The sequence below is a fragment of the Lactuca virosa genome, chromosome 2 (assembly GCF_052849685.1).
Source record: "Lactuca virosa cultivar CGN04683 chromosome 2, Lactuca_virosa_CGN04683_v6, whole genome shotgun sequence".
Taxonomy (NCBI): domain Eukaryota; kingdom Viridiplantae; phylum Streptophyta; class Magnoliopsida; order Asterales; family Asteraceae; genus Lactuca; species Lactuca virosa.
In genome coordinates this window covers 263,067,445-263,089,372 of record NC_136427.1, presented here as the reverse complement: position 1 = coordinate 263,089,372, position 21,928 = coordinate 263,067,445, and the positions used below count along the sequence as shown (strand labels likewise).

The 21,928-nt window shown below is 36.4% G+C and overlaps 2 protein-coding genes across 2 annotated transcripts; one reads left to right on the top strand and one right to left on the bottom strand.

Moving 5' to 3' along the window:
• The first annotated feature begins 13,029 nt into the window (after positions 1-13,029).
• On the top strand, positions 13,030-15,763 carry LOC145160971 (c-Myc-binding protein). Its single transcript, XM_079080363.1, has 5 exons — positions 13,030-13,181; positions 15,011-15,083; positions 15,184-15,232; positions 15,324-15,447; positions 15,533-15,763. Exons 1-5 carry the CDS (start codon positions 13,179-13,181, stop codon positions 15,611-15,613), a joined length of 330 nt encoding a protein of 109 aa, XP_078936489.1. The 5' UTR covers positions 13,030-13,178; the 3' UTR covers positions 15,614-15,763.
• Positions 15,764-15,804: 41 nt separating this feature from the next.
• On the bottom strand, positions 15,805-19,061 carry LOC145160970 (uncharacterized). Its single transcript, XM_079080362.1, has 2 exons — positions 16,360-19,061; positions 15,805-16,268 (listed from the first exon to the last, which is right to left on the bottom strand). The coding sequence occupies exons 1-2, from the start codon at positions 19,037-19,039 to the stop codon at positions 15,892-15,894; spliced, it is 3,057 nt and encodes a 1,018-aa protein (XP_078936488.1). The 5' UTR covers positions 19,040-19,061; the 3' UTR covers positions 15,805-15,891.
• Positions 19,062-21,928: the final 2,867 nt, after the last annotated feature.

Sequence of the window (21,928 nt, the reverse complement as noted above, 5' to 3'; positions counted from 1 at the left end):
TCATGTCTACTTCATAAGAGTCAATCCTAGGAAGTCAACATTTTAGTTGTATCTCAACATGTTCTACTAGCTTCAACTTAGTTCTCTGTCGTTCCTGACAACAACATCTGTTATGGTGCAATACTATGGGTGTATTGCTTCTTCAGCTAATCATTCTACCTTACTTAGACAAGGTATTAGCCTATTAAGTCTGAAAACTCTGTTAGCCTTTCCTTTAATCTCCATTGAATTCTTCTAAATATTGCACAACATCAATTCGATATTGTCGAAGTATTCATCACCATCTCTAGTTCTTCTGAATCCGTAAGCAATCATTGCTTCAATCTAGTCGTCAGTGGAATCGCCAATCGGTGGGACGACTTCATGGATTAATCCAAAGTTTTATCATCCCACCAGTTGAAAGTGTACTTCAAGCATACAATACTCCTCCAAAGTTAGTATCATCAAACGTACTCTAAAGGTACGATACCACTCTGTAGGTATTAATACACTATTTACGGTATCACTTGATAGGTATTATTTTACGATATCACTCGATCGGTTTATTTACAAAGTTATTGATATCAATTATCGTAAGTCTCCTTATCACCTCGAAAAGTTACATGTCAGTTCTAATACAATAATTAAACGTTTAGAATCCTGAACACATAAAATTTCCTCTTCCAAACCAAGATCGGCAACAGACCTTAAACTTCCTCAAGTATAACAATCTATGTAAGCAAGCTAAAGCATGCTATATTATTTATCATTTATCACATATTAGCATATAAGGCATCTCTCCTAAAGTATGCTACAACACACTATAGCAAGTAAGGTATTCAACCTAAAGCATGCTATAAACAATTCAATTAGCACATAATATTAATTAAGGCATATACCCTAAAATATTCTAGTCCTTGTGTCTATTTAATATTAATTTAGGTACTCAACCTAAAGTATACTAGACACACACCTCACCATCCTCACTTAGCAATCCAAGTTTAAGTCTAGAAACCCTCACAATTCATAGTTCGCTTAAACTAATGCTCTGATACCAACTGTGACATCCCCAATTTTCAGAATTGAAAAAAAATTCTTTACGCTTAAAAAAAAAATCATAATATCTTTTATTGCGGAATTTCCCAGTATATTAAAACAATTTGAGTACAAAATATTGTCTCAAAATCATACAATTTTAGGGATATCATAACTGATACACAACATATGTTACAGCGTAAAGACCTAGCGGTCCTGAACTCTATTGCAGGTCTTTTCTCAGCATCATACTCGAGTCTTCAGTAGTCTTACACTGCTACCTGTGATGTCCTTTCTCTTTTATATTTATATTTCTCTTTATTTTATACTATTTCTTTTTATTTTTAAATAGAAATGTATATATTTATATATACAAAACGTATGTATACATAATAGTGATAAAGAATCACTAACTCTATTATATTTAGATTTGTACAATCATTTAATTTAGAGTAAATTTATTAGCGTTTTTTTTGTTTCTTAAATAATAGATAAAAATAATAAAAATCGTACCTTAACTTAATAACTTTCGGATCCATATAATATTCAAAAACAAAATATTACCAAATATATTATTGATATTTCTTTTTAACGGTCCATCTAAATAATATTATATTAAAAATGTTCATTTATTGCTCAACGATAAATTTATAATAAGATTTTCTACAAATATTATATACCCATAATATTTGTCCGCATAACGTGTATACAGTAAATAGATATTTATACATCTCATAACGCATACGACGAACAATTATCCTATTCGGGGATTTTAATTATTCAATAAAACAAATAATCCTAATTTTAATCTCTTAAACGTTCAGCCACAACTTACGAGCGTTACATTAACACGCTCTAATACCTCTTGCTTGCCAAATTATCTAACCAAAACACGCTCTTTGACTATACCTAGCTTTACTAATTCAACCTAAACACGCTCTTAGATTGTATTGAAAAACTGCATTAAGTTTTGTACAAGCTTCCCAACAATGTTCATTTTTTCTCATACGCTCAGAAATGTGAAAACATGTGATATATGTTTTACAATAAGAAAACTAATTGTTTGTTACCAGTTATTAACTTAATAGAATGATTAGGTGCGCTAAAAGTTAATTAAATACACAAAAATTCAATTCATGAAAGTGGCCAATCAAACACAAATCAAATTCAAGGGTTCTAGTTTAAACAAAAATATAATCACTAGAACAGAATCACAAATCAAACATCAAATCATATGCTTCAAGTCAAGCACTCAACATGTTTTCAACAAGAACTAGAAATTAGGGTTTCTTAGCCACACATGGCTAAGAACAAATCAAACAAGAATAAAGATGGAATTGAAATGTTTAATGCTTACAAAAGGAAATCAAAAGTGTTTGCAATGATTAGTAGCCTTCAAGAATTCCCAAAAAATTCCCCAAAAGTAAACCCAGGTCCAAAAGTCAACGCTCAAGGTCAAAGTCAGCAGTCAAAATCATCATCAGCTGACTTCTACGTTGTGGCCAGTCTATGGCCACATCGTGGCTAACGAACTCAGTCCCGATCCAAATCTTCAGTTATGAACAACCCAGTCACGAATAATCTGATCTCCACGTTGTGGCAGACATGCCACCACACTATGGCTAACTCCAGATAAAACAGTCGCGGAACCCTGATCCACCACGTCGTGGCACCCAAGTGGCCATGTCGTGGGTACTGGCTGAAGACAACTTAATTGCATAAGATCTTAATCTATTAAGCCCTTAGCTTAAACTTTCCAGGAGGTTTATAGGGACCCTAGTCGTTCATAAAGATGTCAACATTATAGACATGCATGACACATGCATGCCCTTCACTCAACTAGGTCATAATGAATAGAAATGACCTAAAATCCCAAGCAAGATCCAAAAATCTCCACCAAATCCTAGATCTAAAAGATATAAGGCTCAAAGGACCTAGATGAGCTATAAAGTTGCAAACTTTATCTCATTGGACCATTCAAAACTCAACAAAGGACCCAAACATTCAAACCAACCCTAGATATACTAAGAAGGAACAAAAAAGATGGGATCTTTAAAGTCTTACAAATGATCCAGAAGATGGCCTCAAAGATGGGGAGGAGTTGCTTTCTTGATTCTTTCACCAAAACTTCTTCCTTTTCTCTCCAAGTGCACCAAGAACACCAAAATGAGCCAAAACTTTCAAGGGAGGCTAGGGTTTCGAGTTTAGAGGGTTGGAGGTTGAAGAGGATGCCCTAATCCTTGGGAGATGGTGCTTAAGTATGGGAGAAACCCTAAAATTATGGGGTTGGGCTGAAACAGTTGCTACGTTGTGGCCCTTCTCTTACCACGTCGTGGAGCTCATCAGAAGGACACGTTCATTTAAACCATGCCACGTCGTGGGCATCCATGCACCACGTCGTGGCATAGAGTTTTTCCCCCAAAACTCCATTTTTATACCGTTAAGTCTTTAGCTAAACCATTCTGAGAAACGGGTGTTACAATCACCATCTTCACATAAAACCACAAAAACTTATATTTACATGTATAAAAACGTTTAAATAAAAAAAGAACTTTAAAAATGTTATATATATATATATATATGTGTGTGTGTGTGTGTATGTGTGTGTGTTGTTAAGAAAAGAATTGTCTGAGTATTGTCGTTTGTCTACCATACTTAGGCATGTTGAGTATGGTTGTCTGTTCACCATACATTTCTAGCCCACCATGCTTAAGCATAACCTTGTCTGTTTGTTGTACATATTGAAGGGTTTTGACCATTCTAACACTCCTAAGGTGTACATGCAACCCTAGAAACCTTGGATCTATGTTTTACTAAGATACATGCAAATTTGATTTTCCAAGGTTCTTAACCTAACTAGCTTGGCATGGGGAACTTTGAAACATAAAAGCTAGTAGAAAGAACATACCTTTTGTTGCTTGGATTCCTTGAGAACTTTGTGAGCCTAGCACCTCAAGTGTGATGCCTCAAATGTTTCACACAACACCACAACACTTGGAATAACTTTGAGAGAAGTCCACACTCACTCAAAATCGGCTAGCCCTCTTGTTCTACACATAGTCCCGATTTTGGTAGCCCATGGGGTCCTTTTATAGTTGTGTCACAAGTAGGGTTACACCATGTAAACCCTAATTGACATGGATTTTCATATTCCATGATCCATGGGTTTATAACCTCCATGGACTATCCATGGAGCACCTTATAGGTTTTAGCCCAATTCAATAAACCATGGATCATTAGCCCACTATAAAGGAATGGATGATTTACACAATCAACCCCATATATTTAATTAGTCTCCTTTTGATCACCAAATTAATTCTAAACTAATTCTTGATCAAAACTAATTAAATAATATTATTAATATATTAGAACTTATAATATATTAATAAACAATAAGTGTCCTTTCTCTCATTTAGTCTATCCAAATGTTGCAATGCCATGCAACCCAAATGGACCATGCCAACCGGGTTAAGTATATTCCAGAAATAGTTATGAACTTAGACACCTAATCCAACAGTCTCCCACTTGGATAAGTCTAATAACTATAACTGCAAGAATGACTTCAGAAACCGATCAGCAATCGTAGCTCTTTCAAAGTCTCGCGGAACTGAGATGATGATGATACGTCATTTAAGATAAGTGATCATATAATCCTCTGTTCTAGATATCAGCCGGACAAATACATGGAACAATGTCTTACTTATTGTCCAGCAGTTTGTTTCCCGATTTCTGATTTGTTTGACATAGAACTTAATCAAACACATCAATTTAGTTCTGACCGGGCCCGGTACATAGGTCAAAACAAAATCATTGAGGGGCCCAGATATCGCTTCTAATCCAAGAAGGAACAAATAAACTTTGACTCATATGCTTGTTCTACTACTTGTTGAATCATACACAAAGGCACGTTTTATAACATCGAGTTACCAATGCATTTTCGTGAGGGGATCTGCTGGGTTCTCATCCGATGATACCCTCTTTTCCACGAGGAGCCCTTCTTCTATTCGATGTCTGATGAAATGGTATTTTCTGTCGATGTGTCTGGATCTTCCGTGATCCCTTGGTTCCTTGGCTAAGGCAACTGCAATTTCACTACCACAAAAAATCTCCTTAGGCTCCTTTATAGCTGGTACATCTCCAAGGTCTCCAATGAAGTTCTTTAGCCATATAGCCTCCTTTGCTGCCTCGCTTGCCGCTATATACTCTGATTCGCAACTTGAATCAGCCACTGTCTCCTGCTTGGAACTTTTCCAAGTAATTGCTCCTCCGTTTAAGGTAAAGACCCAGCCTGACTGAGAGCGGAAATTATCCCTATCAGTCTGGAAGCTAGCATCACTATACCCTACTACTCTGAAGTCATCACTCCCACCGAGGGTAAGGACCCAGTCCTTAGTCCTCCGCATGTACTTGAGAATGTTCTTCACCGCAGTCCAGTGAGTCTTGCCAGGATTACCCTGATATCTGCTGACCATGCTCAACGCAAAGGCCACATCAGGACGAGTACAAGTCATAGCATACATGATCGATCCTACAACGGAAGCATACGGTACTCGACTCATCTCATCTATCTCAGCCTCTGTACTCGGGCTCTGAGTCTTACTCAATCTGGCGTTACTCTGGATCGATAACTCTCCTTTCTTGGAATTCTGCATGCTGAACATATTCAGCACCTTATCCAAGTAGGTACTCTGACTAAGTCCAATTAGTCTCTTACTCATGTCTCTCAAAATCCTTATCCTTAGGATATAGGCATCTTCTCCAAGGTCCTTCATAGCGAAACACTTCCCAAGCCAGGACTTCACTTCCTGCAGAGTTGGGATGTCATTTCCTATGAGTAGCATGTCATCCACATACAATACCAAAAAGCTAACTATACTCCCACTAGCCTTGACATATACACAAGATTCATCTTCGCTCCTCGAAAAGCCAGACTCTTTGACTTTCTCATCGAAACAAAGATTCCATCTGCGAGGTGCTTGTTTCAATCCATAAATGGATTTCTCAAGCTTACACACTCTATTAGGGTACTCTGTACTGACAAAACCCTCTGGCTGACTCATGTAAACATCCTCAGCCAACCTTCCATTAAGGAAAGCGGTTTTGACATCCATTTGCCATATTTAATAATCATGAAATGCAGCAATGGCTAACATAACCCTAATAGACTTAATCTTTGCTACTGGTGAAAAGGTCTCATCATAATCAACTCATGGAGTTTGAGAAAAGCCCTTTGCAACCAGTAGTGCCTTATAAGTGTGTACATTACCATCCATGTCGGTCTTCTTCTTGAAGATCCATTTGCACCCGACTGTCTTACGACCTGGCACATTTTCAACCAAGTTCCAAACTTGATTGTCATACATGGACTGTATCTCGCTGTCCATAGCCTCTTTCCATTTAGCAGCCTCAGGGCCTGCCATGGCTTCCATGTAACTGTTAGGTTTATCCAGACTTACCAGTGTATTATCACTGATAAGTGTACTACCTTCCGCAGTAATATGGAAACCATAGTAATGCTTTGGTGCATTCCTAACTCTTGTGGAACGCCTCAGAGGTACGGCCTCGTCAGTCGGATCAACATGAGTTTCCTCCTGAGGTTGATTGCTAGGGTTTGAGGTTCCTTCACCACTTGACTCTTGAATTTATTCAAGGTCAATTTGCCTCCCACTGTTTCCTTGGCTTATGAACTCTCTCTCGTCAAAGACTCATCTCCTCGCTACAAAGACCACATTATCACTGGGTCTGTAGAAGAGGTAACCAAAGGATTTTTGTGGGTAGCCAATGAAAATACACCTCTCACTTCGAGGTTCGAGTTTATCGTGAGTCTCGCGCCTCAAAAAAGCCTCGCAACCCCAAATATTGATGTGGTCCAGATTAGGAACTTTTCCGGTCCACATCTCGTGAGGTGTTTTGGCAACCTTTTTGGTAGGGATTAGATTAAGGATATGGGCGGCAGTCTCTAAGGTATACCCCCAAAATGAGATTGGTAGCGAAGCTCGACTCATCATGGAACGAACCATATCCAACAAGGTTCGATTACGCCTCTCAGCCACACCATTAAGCCTTGGTGTTCTAGGAGGTGTCAATTGTGAGACAATCCCACATTCCTTAAGATAGTCAAGGAACTCTGTACTAAGATACTCACCACCTCGATCGGATCGAAGCATCTTAATGTTCCTGCCCAACTGATTCTACACTTCCTGTTTAAACTCCTTGAACTTTTCAAAGGTTTCTGACTTATGCTTGATTAAGTAGACATATCCATATCTACTATAATCATCAGTAAAAGTCACATAGAAGCGGTTAGCATCCCTTGTCGTGGTTCTGAAAGGTCCACACACATCAGTATGTATGAGATCCAACAAACCCTCACCTCTAGCACAAGAACCAGTGAAGGGTGACTTTGTCATTTTTCCAAGTAAACAAGATTCACAACTATCATCCGACTTTAGGTCAAATGACTCCAAGACTCCATTCTTTTGGAATTGGCCTATGCGTTTCTTGCTCACATGTCCAAGACGACAATGCCATAATGATGCTTTATCCAAGTTAGTGGATGAACTGATACACAACACATTATTTCCTAGGTTATCAACAACCGACACAGTTTCATATACACCATCACAAGGTAATGCTTTAAAATAAAGAACATTATTAAAGAAAGCATTAATACCACCACATTCATTATCAAACGAAAAGGTAAAACCTTGTTTGTACGAACCATGAAAGGAAATAATATTTCTCGCCATTTCAAACTAGTAACAACATTTATTCAAATCTAATATTAACCCACTACTTAGCAACAAAGAATAAACTCCAATCTTGGTGACAGGTGTAACTTTCCTATTCCCCATGATTAAGTTTATCTTCCCATGCTCCACATTCTCACTTCTTCTTAGTCCCTGCAAATAAGAACATATGTGAATACCACAACCTGTATCCAGGACCCAAGAATTAGAATATGGTGAGTTATTAGACAATATAGTGTAAATACCTACATGGTTGGGTTTCACTTTCCCATCCTTAACATCTTGCAAGTACTTTGGGCAGTTTCGCTTCCAGTGCCCCTTTTCATGGCAATAGAAGCATTCAGCCTCATTAGGATTGGAAGAAGGAGTGACAGAACCTCTTTTGGTTCCACTTGAAGAGGAGCCATCAAGAGACTTTCCCTTGGTACCCTTCGAAGGGATCTTCCTCTTCTTCCCTTTACCTTTCCCGATAGCCAGAACAGGGGCGTTGGTAGGAGTAGAAGTAGTAACAACCGATTTACCTTTAAGACCACTTTCGGCGGTCTTCAGAAGTCCTTGAAGTTTGCTGAGTGTAACTTCCTCCTTGTTCATGTGATATGTCATTCGGAATTGATCATAACACGAAGGTAAGGAGTGCAAAATGATGTCAACTGCCAACTCCTTGGGGAAGTTCACATTCAATTTCAGCAAACGGTCCATGAATCTTTGCATTTTCTGCATGTGGCCCGTGATGGGTTCACCATCCTTCATCCGGGTTGTTATCATGGAGGAGATGATTTCATATCGCTCTTGACGAGCACTATGATGGTATCTGTCCATCAAATCCTGGTGCATCTCAAAAGGATAAAAGTCCTCATAGGACTTTTGGAGCTCGGCTGTCATCGTGGCCAACATGATACATGCCACCTTAGTGGCATCTCTCTCATGTGCTCGGAATTCAGCGACCTCCTCTGGAGTAGCAGACGACTCATCAAGTTCCTTAAGCTCCTTGTCGATGACATATTCATTGTCCTCATACCGAGTGACCATCCTGATGTTCCAGATCCAATCCATAAAGTTGGATCCATCGAAGATGACTCTCCCACAAAGGTTCATGAGAGAGAAGGAGTCGGTAGGGTTTGAGCCAGAAGCAACATTGTTGGAAGACATCTGAAAAAGAAAGAAGGACAAGATTAGATTAGATATAAAGATAGTCCTTAATAAGACACCCAACTGTAATATTAAGGCTAGGACCCAACACAATATTTTATAACTTAGAAGAGGGATGCCGTAATCTAAGCTATAAAATATTTGAAGGTATGTGAATGACGATTCACCAATTTCCACCATGAAAACGAAATGTATAATTAGGTTTTAATTGGGTTTGAAACTCGTAGATTCTTTTGAGATTCATTGAACTTTTCAATGGCATGTTTCAATCTCGATTGTGCCCTTCAGGTTTTGTGACTGGGATGTCGAGGATCACAAAACAAGGTGTGAATTAACCATGCAAATTACTTGGTACTCTTAATGTTTATCACATAACCGATGTGCCGGTTAACCACACGCGCTCCACTGATCTATGATAAACCTTAATCCACCCTTTGCCTACCTTGTTAAGTCCAGGTTAGTGTGTCGGTTAACCACACACGCTCCACTAACAACTTAAGCAAAGTGCAAAGTGTAATTTCATGGGTTAGCACCATATTCACATTTTCCTAAAGTAACTAAGATTGGGAATTTATAAAACATTTAGTTACTTTATAATCATCATACTTTTAATGAGGATTAAAGTCATTGTCTTACCCGTTCGGCTAACGACCCTCCACCAGTGAAGGAAGTCGTGGGTGAGAGTGGACACCCATTAAGCTGTCATTTTATAGGCAACAACCTTATACCCCCCTTATAGACCAGCTTCGTGAATGAGGCCTACTAACGGTAAAACGACTTGTTCTTATATATATATATATATATATATATATATATATATATATATAATTAACTTATAATATTATAAAGTATAAGGGTTGAATTTTAACTTTTAAAATTCTAGGGGTTGGAAATAAAGTTTTTAAGGTGACTTTACATGTTCCAAAACTTGAGGGCAAGTTTTGTAACTTTTAAAACTTTTCAGCTTTCATAACTTATGAGTTAATGGTTTATTAAAATGAGAGGCTCTTCATTTTATGTAACCTATGTGTTCATTAATGGGCTTTAAAAGGAAGACTTTTGGTAATACATAACTTGAGGACAAATTATGGATTCCATTAAAACACATCAAGATCAAGAATTAAACTAACAAACTATTTGCAAATAATTCCTATGATCTTCTAAACTCATAACTGTATGAACATTCATATCAACAATTTCAAGAATCATAAATACCACATACAAAACTTGAAATATTGATAATAGCCATTGTAAATGGATTGGCATAACCATTACACCATCTAAAACAAGTTTTTATAAGACCAAAACAGTTTAGGGTAATGTTTCTAGTCCATTTCCAGCAACAAAACTCGAAAATCTGCATTTAGGGCCTCCTACTCGTCGAGTGCAAGAACCTACTCGACGAGTAGGATGAAATATCACATGGACACGTCGAGTCCCCCCATGGACTCGGCGAGTTCACTTAGCAGAATGCATAAATCTTGAGTTTTTTCAACAATTTGCATCAAGTATCAAGAAAACAAGTCTAGGCTCTGATACCACTGATGGGTTTTGAGCATTCTAACACTCCTAAGGTGTACATGCAACCCTAGAAACCTTGGATCTATGTTTTACTAAGATACATGCAAATTTGATTTTCCAAGGTTCTTAACCTAACTAGCATGGCATGGGGAACTTTGAAACATAAAAGCAAGTAGAAAGAACATACCTTTTGTTGCTTGGATTCCTTGAGAACTTTATGAACCTAGCACCTCAAGTGTGATGCCTCAAATGTTTCACACAACACCGCAACACTTGGAATAACTTTGAGAGAAGTCCACACTCACTCAAAATCGGCTAGCCCTCTTGTTCTACACATAGTCCCGATTTTGGTAGCCCATGGGGTGCTTTTATAGTTGTGTCACAAGTAAGGTTACACCATGTAAACCCTAATTGACATGGTTTTTCATATTCCATGATCCATGGGTTTATAGCCTCTATGGACTATCCATGGAGCACCTTATAGGTTTTAGCCCAATTCAATAAACCATGGATCATTAGCCCACTATAAAGGAATGAATGATTTACACAATCAACCCCATATATTTAATTAGTCTCATTTTGATCACCAAATTAATTCTAAACTAATTCTTGATCAAAACTAATTAAATAATATTATTAATATATTATAACTTATAATATATTAATAAACCATAAGTGTCATTTCTCTCATTTAGTCTATCCAAATGTTGCAATGCCATGCAACCCAAATGGACCATGCCAACCGGGTCAAGTATATTACAGAAATAGTTATGAACTTAGAAACCTAATCCAACACATATATGTTCTATCATAACCCGATTCTTTTCCCAACAACGTATAAATACATCTAAATAAAAAAAACATTAAAAATGTTTTTAAGGTATAAAAATATATAAATATGTTTTTTATATGTATTTATAATATTTATATGTATAAATATATTTTTATATGTGTAAATATGTATTTAAAATATATTTATATATGCATTTGTTTAATACTATTAATAATAACAAATTAAAAAAATAATAATATATTTATTTGAGTTTTCAATAAAATAATATAAATATAAATAAAAAATAAAGGTTTTTGCAGAAAAGTCCAAATATTTTGGGTTAATTTACAAAATAGTCTCAATATTTTGGGTCAATTTATGAAAGTCTCAAATTAATTTGTTACCGACTGAACCGGGAAAAAATGGTCAGAATGCAACATTTTACCAGTTTTTATGACTTTTTTTTGTAAAAAATAAATAAATTAGGACTATTTTGTAAACTGATCCAAAATATTAGAACTTTCCTGAAGATTTCCCTATTATATATAGGCTCGTTTAGCCTCACAAGCTCACTGATTGAAGCTCGACTTGGGCCCGTTTAATAAACGACTTTTATATTTAGGCTCGAGCTCGGCCCAGGATCGTTTGATTAGATCTTGAGTCGAGCTTTTAACGAGTCGATCCCTAATAACTCGGCTCACTTACACTCTAGAGACTTTTGAGATTGTGTTGACTTAGAAATTAACCAATTATAAGTTATAACCTTGCGCACATACACCTTAATGTTGCATATTAACATCATGTTCTCCATTTCTTTTTTTGATAATTATTGGTGATTAAATTATCGATTAAGTTGATAAAAAAATCTATTCACTATATAAAAATGTGTAACAAAAATTAAACTATATTTTATGTAGATACAAAAAAAATAATAATAAAAAAAAGCGAGAAAGATATTCAGGTCCAAACAAAGTTACATCGTATATTTATACCATCCTCATGATATGAATCAACAAGTATTTATTGAGAAAATTCGTCAAATAACCAAAGAGAACGGAGGGTTTAAAGATTTTGACCATAAAAAAATTTGATTTTGGTAAATGGCCATCACTTCCGCAGAGGGTGTTTTGCGGAAGGCTTAAATCCTTCTGAGGGAGGTGAATAATTTTGCGGAAATGAGGTGGAAGGGGTAAAATTATAAAATCACAAAAAAAAAGTTGGTTCTCACTTTGTTGGCTGCGGAAGTGACGACTTTTTGGAAGTGAGAAGACGAAGAAGAGATGTCGACGAAGGGCAGAACACGAGGATGGTGAGGCGATCCCGATTTTTGCCATGGTTAGCCGAAGAACAGTTCCTCAAAGGTGTGCTGATGAAGAACAGATCCGCAGAGCCTCAACAACCTTTCCGCAGAGCCCCCTCCGCGGAAGTATGCAATAAACCGTTTTTTTTTCTTTTTCCTCTGTCACCTCAATTCCTCGTTAATATTCACATTATTCAGAAGGTAAAAAGCTTCCGCAGAGCCCCTCTGCGGATCCCTTGGTCATTCTACAAAACTCAAATTTTCATGGTCAAAAGTTTCAAACACCCCCTTACCGTTGGCCATTTGATGAAATTTCTCGTATTTATTTGTTTAAGTCAAATTTAGATATCTACTATAAAATTTAACAAGACTAGATAAATTATAAATCACGATTAAATTTCATAATTTTTTAACAGTTTGTATAACAGATAAATACTTACAAAAATATTTTACAAACAATTTATTGCTATATACTGTTTTAATTTTGTTGTAACAGTATATCTTTAAAGGGAAAGGGTTTTCTATCTTTTGCATAAAAAAAGTGATGATCTTTGGGTAGTTATTACCCACCTGAAATACCATCAAACATACCTTCCCGACATTTATTGCTCGAGCTGTTCCACATCTATCTCCCCAATCCAGTGATTCAAATCTATGATTCAGTAGAAGAACAATGGTCAGTTTTTACTAAATTTATTCGCTTATTTACTTCTCTTAAGTTCTGACTTGGTCATAAGTATTGTATAAAGATACCGCTTTGATCGATCCGTGTGTTCTTATTGCAACCAAATCGGAGTAACTGTTGTGCTCTTTTTCCTCCCGATTCTCCTTATTTGTGTCTGTAGAATGGATTAGCAACTTAAGTGAATAATCTAGCGTATAAATTTGTTGTCGGTGATGCAAAATGAGAGATCCCAAATTCCCAATACCTCCTATTCAGGAAATATCTACGATTTTCAATTTGAGATGTCAAAAGGGTAGCATTTAAGTTTCCTATAAATTTCTGGGAATATTTTTTGTATTAAATTCAATTCTTTAACAGGTAGTACTATAGAAATTAAATTCTTATGAAATCGCAATAAAATCGCTGTTTTGTTCTTGAAAATTGTGGGTTTGACATCCAAAATCATGATTAGGGTATCTACTGTTTCAGTCAGACCTGCACAAACTGATTATTTTTAGTATTTTGTATGCAATCAAATGAGAATCAGCAATGCAGTGCATCTTTTTTTAGTTTAGATCTATTAGGCCATCTCTCACCAAAAAAAGTGATTTCTGGTTTTCATATATCTGACTAGGGATGTGCGTTTGGACCGAATACCCGAACCGAAACCGAAACTCGGACCGGACCGACCCGAATTAGGATCGAATAAGTTATTTGGGTCGGTTCTCGGGTATCTATTTTTGCCCAATTCGGGTTTCGGGTTTTTCGGTCCGGGTTACCCGAATAAAGGTTTAATCGGGCCAAATAGACTGACCCGGAAAGTGAATAGTCACTTGAACCGAATAACCCGAATAAACCGAAATGACCCGAATAACTCAAATAAACCGAAATGGCCCGAATAACCCAAATAAGGAAATTCTATTTTTAGTTCAAGAAAAAAAAACATTAATTTAATTTTTTTTTCTTGAACTAAATATAGAATTTCCTTATTTGGGTTATTCGGGTCGTTTCGGTTTATTCGGGTTATTCGGTTCAAAAACATAGTGTAAATGTTTGTTTGGGTTATTTCGGTCCTTTCGGGTTAATAACCAAACCGAAACCCGTATTACCCGAACCGAACCGACCCATATTAGTATATTCGGTCCGGGTTTCGGTTCCCACTTTTCGTCCAATTCGGGTTTCGGGTTATTCGGGTTCGGGTCGGTTCCGGCCCGAAGCACATCCCTATATCTGACTTAGGTCCCGTTTGATAGTTTCTGTCTGGGAAAGTGCTGTCTGGTAAAGTGCTGTCTGGGAAAGTTTTCTGACTGGGAAAGAAACCATGCTGTTTGATTGTACATCTGATTGACTGTTCTGAATGATGAAAAAACGTCATAATTCAATAAAAAATAAATTTAAAAAAAGTTATTTTAAAAAATTAATAATCCAATAAAGAAAGAAAGAGGCGGGGTTTGGTGTATAATTGTCTTTCCAGCCCATTCAGCCAGAAAGATATGATTTTGGGGCTATCTGGGAAAGACATATCTTACCGGGAAAGACCTATTCTTTTGTGCAAATCAAACAGTCTTTCCGGTCCATTCAGCCAGAAAGATCTGTTTGGACCTGGAAAGATGTGTATCAAACGGGACCTTACTCTTTGCATTTCATCCCATCAGGGAACCAAATAGACCTTTGGAAATGGCTGCACGTGTAAAACATAAATTTTAGAATCTTGATTTACAAAATAATGTGATTACCCGATCATAACAAGAACGTTGTTTCATTTGATTTAGGAGCACATCTACATCAAACCCTACATATTGCTAACTGCTGAACCCTTTTTCTTGTATGCTTGTTTACAGGAGAAAGAAGCAAAGAAAGAAGCTTTTAGAAAGTATTTAGATTCTAGTGGCGTTCTAGATGCTTTGACTAAAGGTGCAGCTCACTTGACCACATAATGATAATGGTGTTTAGAATTAGATACATTACTTGTTTCTCAAAATAACCTGTCTTTTGAACTTTCTGTCATATGTAGTTCTTGTGGCGTTATATGAACAGAGTGACAAACCTTCATCAGCTGTTGAGTAAGTTCAAATGAATCTCTGAAGAATCTGATTTTCCTTTTCTTGAATGTTTCATGTGGAAAAACTTAAAAACTTATTATTTGGTCAACAGGTTTGTCCAGCAAAAACTAGGTGGTCCTAGCTTGTCTGAATATGAAAAATTACAAGCCGAGATGTCTGATTTGCAAATTAGATATAATGAGCTTTTGGCACTTCATCAACAAACATGTAACCAGGTATACTTTTTCCTACTCTTTTTGTTGATTCATCTCATCTCATCATAGCATAATAATTAATAATGGAGGTTTGTTTTTTTTGCAGCTTGAGGAGTTAAAAAACACCCACACTGTAGTGTCATCACAAGAGAAGGTTGAAGGGGAGCTTCCAACAGATAATTTATGAGGGTATTTTGGTAAAATACGAAGAAGCAAGATGTTACAATAACCACTCTGTATACAAAAAATTCATATTTCCCTTATCTGATGCTCTGCTATGCTGGATGCTAATTTCATTTTTATTTTATTTTCTCATATGTTGTACTTTGTGACACTATTTCTGAGTTCTCACCTTTATGCTAACTTCAAATGTGCTACTTATTTACCAAAAAGTTGTTAAATTTTATGATAAGTATATGAGAATACAAGTACATTCAAATTTACTTCACAACTTTAAACAGAAGATTAGAAATCATTAGAATTCCCTAAAATGGCATCCTTGATCAGGTGAAGCTCATGGATAACAGTAGCTGTATCTATTCGATGCCTTGGTGACTCCATGGAGCATGAAACCCCAATTTTAAGCAACATAAGGCAACACATGTCGTTTTTCACATAATCTTTATCTTCCTTATTGCTTCTTATGTCATCACCCTTCAGAAGAATTGGATCAATAACCTCAACTGAACCATCATCCATGGCTGCTTTAGCATAGTTGTGTAAACCGACACCATCTTGAAACATAGCATATGTAGGTTTCTTACCTGTCATCATCTCCAACAACAAAATTCCATAACTATACATATCTCCACTTGTTGACACCTTGCTTCCAACCCCATATTCTACAATAAATAAATAAAAATTCATTAAATTTTCCATTCACAAGAGATAATGTTATCAAGTTATAAATTATGAATTAAGAATATAAGATACCTGGAGCTGCATAACCGATGGTTCCTCTAACTCCAACTGAGCTACTATGATTCCTGTTTTGATGCTCAGAATCAAGAATCTTTGAGAGTCCAAAATCTCCAACATGTGCAACCATGTCTTCATCAAGTAGAATGTTGCTTGGTTTCAAATCACAATGAACAATTGTCTTTCCACCATGATTATGAAGATAATCAAGTGCGTAAGCAACATCTAATGCTACACACAGTCTTTGTAAGAGATTGAGTTGAGGGACCTCATGATGCAACCATTGATCTAAAGTTCCATTAGACATGAACTCATAAACTATAGCTTTGAATTCGTTTCCTTGAAAGTCAATCCCACTGCAACAAGTTATCACCTTTGTTAAGTTTCTATGTTTGGCGTTTCTGAGTGCTTCACACTCAGATATGAAGCTCTTGGAACCACCTTTACGATGGAGGTTTAGTACTTTGATAGCAACAATCACATCGTCTTTATCGAGGTATCCTTTATAAACTGATGAAAAGCTACCTTCACCTATGAAGTTCTTGTTGGAGAATCCATCGGTTGCTTTGTGAAGCATTTCGTAAGAAACTTGAACGAAGGATTCCCCAGAATTAGGCTCGGATACTTCATCTTCAATCTCCTTTCTTCTTCGATAGAACACGCAAAACAAAACCATGGCTATACAAATCAGAACTGAAACTATCGAGATGGATAATATAACTGCAAGGCTCAACCGATTTTTTCTCTTACGGTTTGTTGAAGGGCAGTTAGGTAACCGGAGTTCAGGTAGCCCACCACAAAGACCATTGTTGCCGATAACAGAAACTGAAGATCTGTTACCAAACACTCCTTGGTTCGATACCTCCCCTTCAAAACCATTAAATGATAGATCGAGATTCACCAAAGGAATTTCTTCCAGATAACTTGGGATCTGACCAGTGAAGTTATTACGTGAAACGTCAAGGTTTTGGAGGGCGCGCAAAGAGCTCAACGATGGTGGAAGAGAACCCTGAAAGAAGTTGTTGCTTATGTTTAGGTTTTCAAGGCTGCGGCAGTTGCCTAGGGTGGTCGGAAGGTTGCCTGAGAAGCGATTGTTTGCCAGGATAATTTCTTTTACGTTTTGAAGATCGCCGATCTCTCGGGGAATCTGTCCCGATAAATGGTTGCTACCCAAATTTAGCGTAATGGATAACGACGAGAGTTCAAATAGTTGACTAGGAACGTCTCCGGTAAGGTTATTCCGATCGAGGGTTAACTCTAGCAGCCTGTTACAGTTCCCTAAACTTAATGGTATGGAACCGTTCAGTTCATTTAACCCCAAGTGAAGTTCAATCAGCAACGATAGGTTTCCAAAAGAACCAGGAATGTTTCCTGAGAAAGAATTATTTGTAAAATCTAGCATCCGTAGATTTACAAGATTGCCAATGCTCGCCGGAATTGTGCCGGTGAGTTGATTACTCGACAAGTCGAGGGAAGTTAGGCCGGAGAGATTCCCAACCGATGAGGGAAGGCCACCGGAAAAAGAATTCGAACCAAAGCTCAGAAAATACAGCATAGTCGACAAGTTTCCAAGAGATTCCGGCAAGAAACCTTTCATCTGATTGAACCCAAGATCCAACACTCCTAAGTTATTGCAAATCGACAAAGCATCTATAAATTTCATTTCATCGTTTTCCCCACTCCCGAAATGATTCGAACTTAATGACAAGATTTCAAAACTACAGGCGTCCCGGGAACTGATAACTAGCTTTCCGGAGAAATTGTTTCTAGCTGCATCTATGACTCCTAATTCTGAAGAACTGAGAACAGAGGGGGGAAGAGGACCTGTAAATAAGTTATCGGGTATAGAAAGAACTTGAAGACGAGGCATGATTGAACCTAAGTTCATGGGTAGTCTACCCGAGAGTTGATTACTATCGAGGAATAGTTGTTCTAAAACGGAGAGATTGTAGAAAGAAGGTGGAAGATTACCGATGAGGTTATTTCCGGGCAATGCAAGTCTTCTCAGGTTAATCAGTCGGTGGAAGAAATCAGGAATGTTTCCCCCGAGTCCACAATTACCAAGGGAAAGAGTATCTAGGCTAGTAAGATTTCCGATGAACAGTGGAATCCCACCTCCTAGATTGTTCCGGTGAAGAATGAGTAAGTTTAGCTTGGATAACGATCCAATCCCATCGGGGATTTTGCCGATTAGATTATTGTTACCTAAGTGAAGCGCTTGCAGGTTGGAGCAATTCGATAAACTGGCGGGAATGTTGCCCTCGAAAGAGTTGTTGTAAAGACGTAGTTCATCTAATCGAAACAACCGGCCAATTTCAGGCGGAATCTCGCCGGAAAATGAGTTGTTATGGAACCGAATCGACCTGAGAAAGCTAAGGTTTCCGATGGAAGGAGACAAGGTTCCGATTAAGCCTCCAGACGAGAGGTCCAAGGCGGTGACTTTTTGGTGGCGGGAACTGCAAGTGACACGTTGCCATTGGCAGAATTGAACGGAATCGTTCCATGAAGTCATGATACCTTGTGGGTCATCTTGAATCATGGATTTGATTGCTAGCAACGCCGCGAGGTCACCGACGACACCGGTGGTGGTGTTCTGAGCCGCCGCCGTGGGGACGACTGAGGAAAACGCTGCAATGTGCACCAAAGTGACGAATAGAAATGTAAACAATGATAGCCGTTTGGTTTTGGCACTCATTTTTACTTAAATCAAATCAATTTTCAAATCTGATATTTTTTTTTTCTATAAATGGCTCTTCAATATAAAGGAGGCGTCTCAGCTGACCAAGTCAAAATTATCCGGTTCGATTATGACGTGAGTGGGCTGGTTTTGTTTTGTCTTCCATAGTCCACAATAACATTCTCATGCCCATTTCCTTTTTTATTTATATAGATATATTTAACCAATGTCAATTAGTGGATTATTTTTATTGAACTAATTTATAATTCTTACGAAGTCTAAGATCTCGATTTTGAGATGATTCACCCGTTACTTATACAGTTATACGACAATATGTATTATCATTAACATTATGTATTTATGTTATCTTTTATTATTAATAACAAGTAAATATTTAAATTTATAAAAAGATACTTATTATATTCTGTTTAACGGATTCGCATTTATGAATTATGATAGAGTTGAAGTTCGTACCCAGTAAAGTCCAGCTAAATTGATTGTGGGTCACCCCATTCAAGTCAACGCTGCAAACTCAAAAGTCAAAAGTCAACTACAATTGATTCTATTTTATTCAGGACATCTTGGACTTTGGAGGATCTGTATAGGGTTAGGTTCTGTATATAACAAATCAATTATATTACGATTGATCGAGTTATTTCACGTTAGACTTTTACATCAGCATGGCGCTTGGCCATACGTTTGAATTTTGGGTTTTATGATATATACCAGTATATTTTTTTTAAATATCTTGAAATAAAAATATATCGTTTATTAATCCATACTATCAAAATTGTTATTTGAGAAAGTTATATGGGAATTTGAAATTTTGAACAAAATCGAGAACATGTTTCATTCATTCTTTTGTATTACTTCGTCAACTTGCGCTTAAATTTCACAAAAAAAAACGCACATTTTATATAAATAATAAAATTATATGTTAAGAAGAGACAAATATTATACTACTCCAGACTAGTACTCTGGATGTGAATTCTGAATAAATCACGGGTTTTATAATTTTATAAATTAAGTATTTAAACTTTTAATAAGAGTATTCTTGTGCATGTGTTTTCACAATATGCAATATCCATACAGCCCACTACGAAATCCCGTGATTGCTGTTTGGCATATTATGCGTATCTACTTTTTATAAATTTTATCAAGATGGCTAAAAATATAATTTATCGTCAAAGTCATTATAGGTGCATAAAATGTGGATTGAATAAAAGCAAATTTTGCCATATCAGATTTCAGATCATCATGATTTGGGGATATCGGATAGAAATTGTATGATTTTTCAGATAAAAATCCGGTTTCAAATTGTTTGGGTATCAAATCCATATCAAACGGATCAGATCTACTTTTGAAAATCTAAAAGTCGGGATTAGGTTTGAGCAATTTAGTCGTTGGTTGTTAATAAATTGTCAATACTTTGTATTTTAGACCTTTAATGGTTTTGTAGACGTGATCGATTATTCGAGTTTTTTAATATTAATTTCGCCAATCCACTAATATATGACCGGGATTACTAGTTTCTTTGTTAATTTGACATATATGAATCTTACCTATCAGTTACTAGCTATCAGCTTAAAGTTATTTTTGCTGAGCTTCAACTTATTTTTGCCAAGCAAGCTCATATGCCTTGATTCACAAATATCAATATCATCCTCATAACAATTCTCTGTATATCATTGCTATTGTGGGAAACTGTTGGGGAATTCGAAATAGGGTTATGGGAAATCTGGATAACAAACAGGAATCGTGTAAACACTTTCCTTATTTGATATTTCGACCCTATATTCCTTGGGTATCACGAAATTCAAACTTGGGATAATTCCTGATGCAACAATTCCGAGTTTAGGCACAAAAATCAGAATCAATTGAAGAAGATGAAGTGAAAATCGTTCTATGTTTCTGCGTGTTTCAATAGTCGTTTTTTTACAGACTTATACAATCAACGGATAAGTCTAAACAGTTTTCATCTTTTAAGAATTACAAATTAAACCTTTTAATGTCTTTTAAGAATGACAAATTAGACCTTGTAATGTCTTAAAACTAAAATATTTAGTAAATACAAATGTGCACTCCCGCACCTCCTAACTTATATTATAACTAAAATATTATTCTTGAAACACTTGTTAAATCCATTACACTAAAATATATTTGGTGATAAAATCACCAACAAAAACCAATGAGAAGGAAGACATGGCCACAGGATAAGCCTGCCTAGAGTTTGCCGCAATTATTTAGTAATCTATGTTATTTGCGTTATCTTTAATTTTTATGTTTTCTTTCATTATGTAGGATTCGAGGATGACATGTGACTTCTTTTGAGTGGATTGGCCCAAAACTTCCAAATAAATGGTACAAAAGTCTATTTATTGGTGCATATGACACTAATCGATTATTTTGTAAAAAAATAAATCTAACCAAATTTATTAACTACATTTCAAACAACAGCCAAATATTAAAATATATATATAGGAACAAAAACCGAATATGGTCATTTTTTTGCTAGACAAAATTACATATGACATCTGACCAACTGCAATTTCCTCTATTCCATCTGCAATTTCCTAATGAGTATAATTATTTTCTTCAAACTTTAAATACCTTGGAATAATAAGATCGGTGACCAAATCGCAACTCATATCCTTGAAATAACAACCATTTAGATAAAATTGTAGCCCATTAAGGTAAATTTGTGATTAGATTGGTCATTTGTTATTTTTTTTTGGCTATTTTGATACTAGCTAATGAATTTGATTAGATTTGTCTTTTTTCTTGTTTAAATGATGACCCAATAATCAACCCGGTCATATATTGTAGTTATATACTCTTTCATTTAAGTTTTTACAAGGTTGCATTTTTATTGTTGATTGAAGCATGAATTATGACTTGTCAATTGTC

Coding starts and splice junctions, on each gene's coding strand:
- LOC145160970 (XM_079080362.1), bottom strand. CDS start 19,039: ATGAGTGCCAAAACCAAACGGCTATCATTGTTTACATTTCTATTCGTC. Junction 16,269..16,359: donor CATCGGTTATGCAGCTCCAG/GTATCTTATATT, acceptor TATTTATTGTAG/AATATGGGGTTGGAAGCAAG.
- LOC145160971 (XM_079080363.1), top strand. Junction 15,084..15,183: donor TCTAGATGCTTTGACTAAAG/GTGCAGCTCACT, acceptor TGTCATATGTAG/TTCTTGTGGCGTTATATGAA. Junction 15,448..15,532: donor ATCAACAAACATGTAACCAG/GTATACTTTTTC, acceptor TTTTTTTTGCAG/CTTGAGGAGTTAAAAAACAC.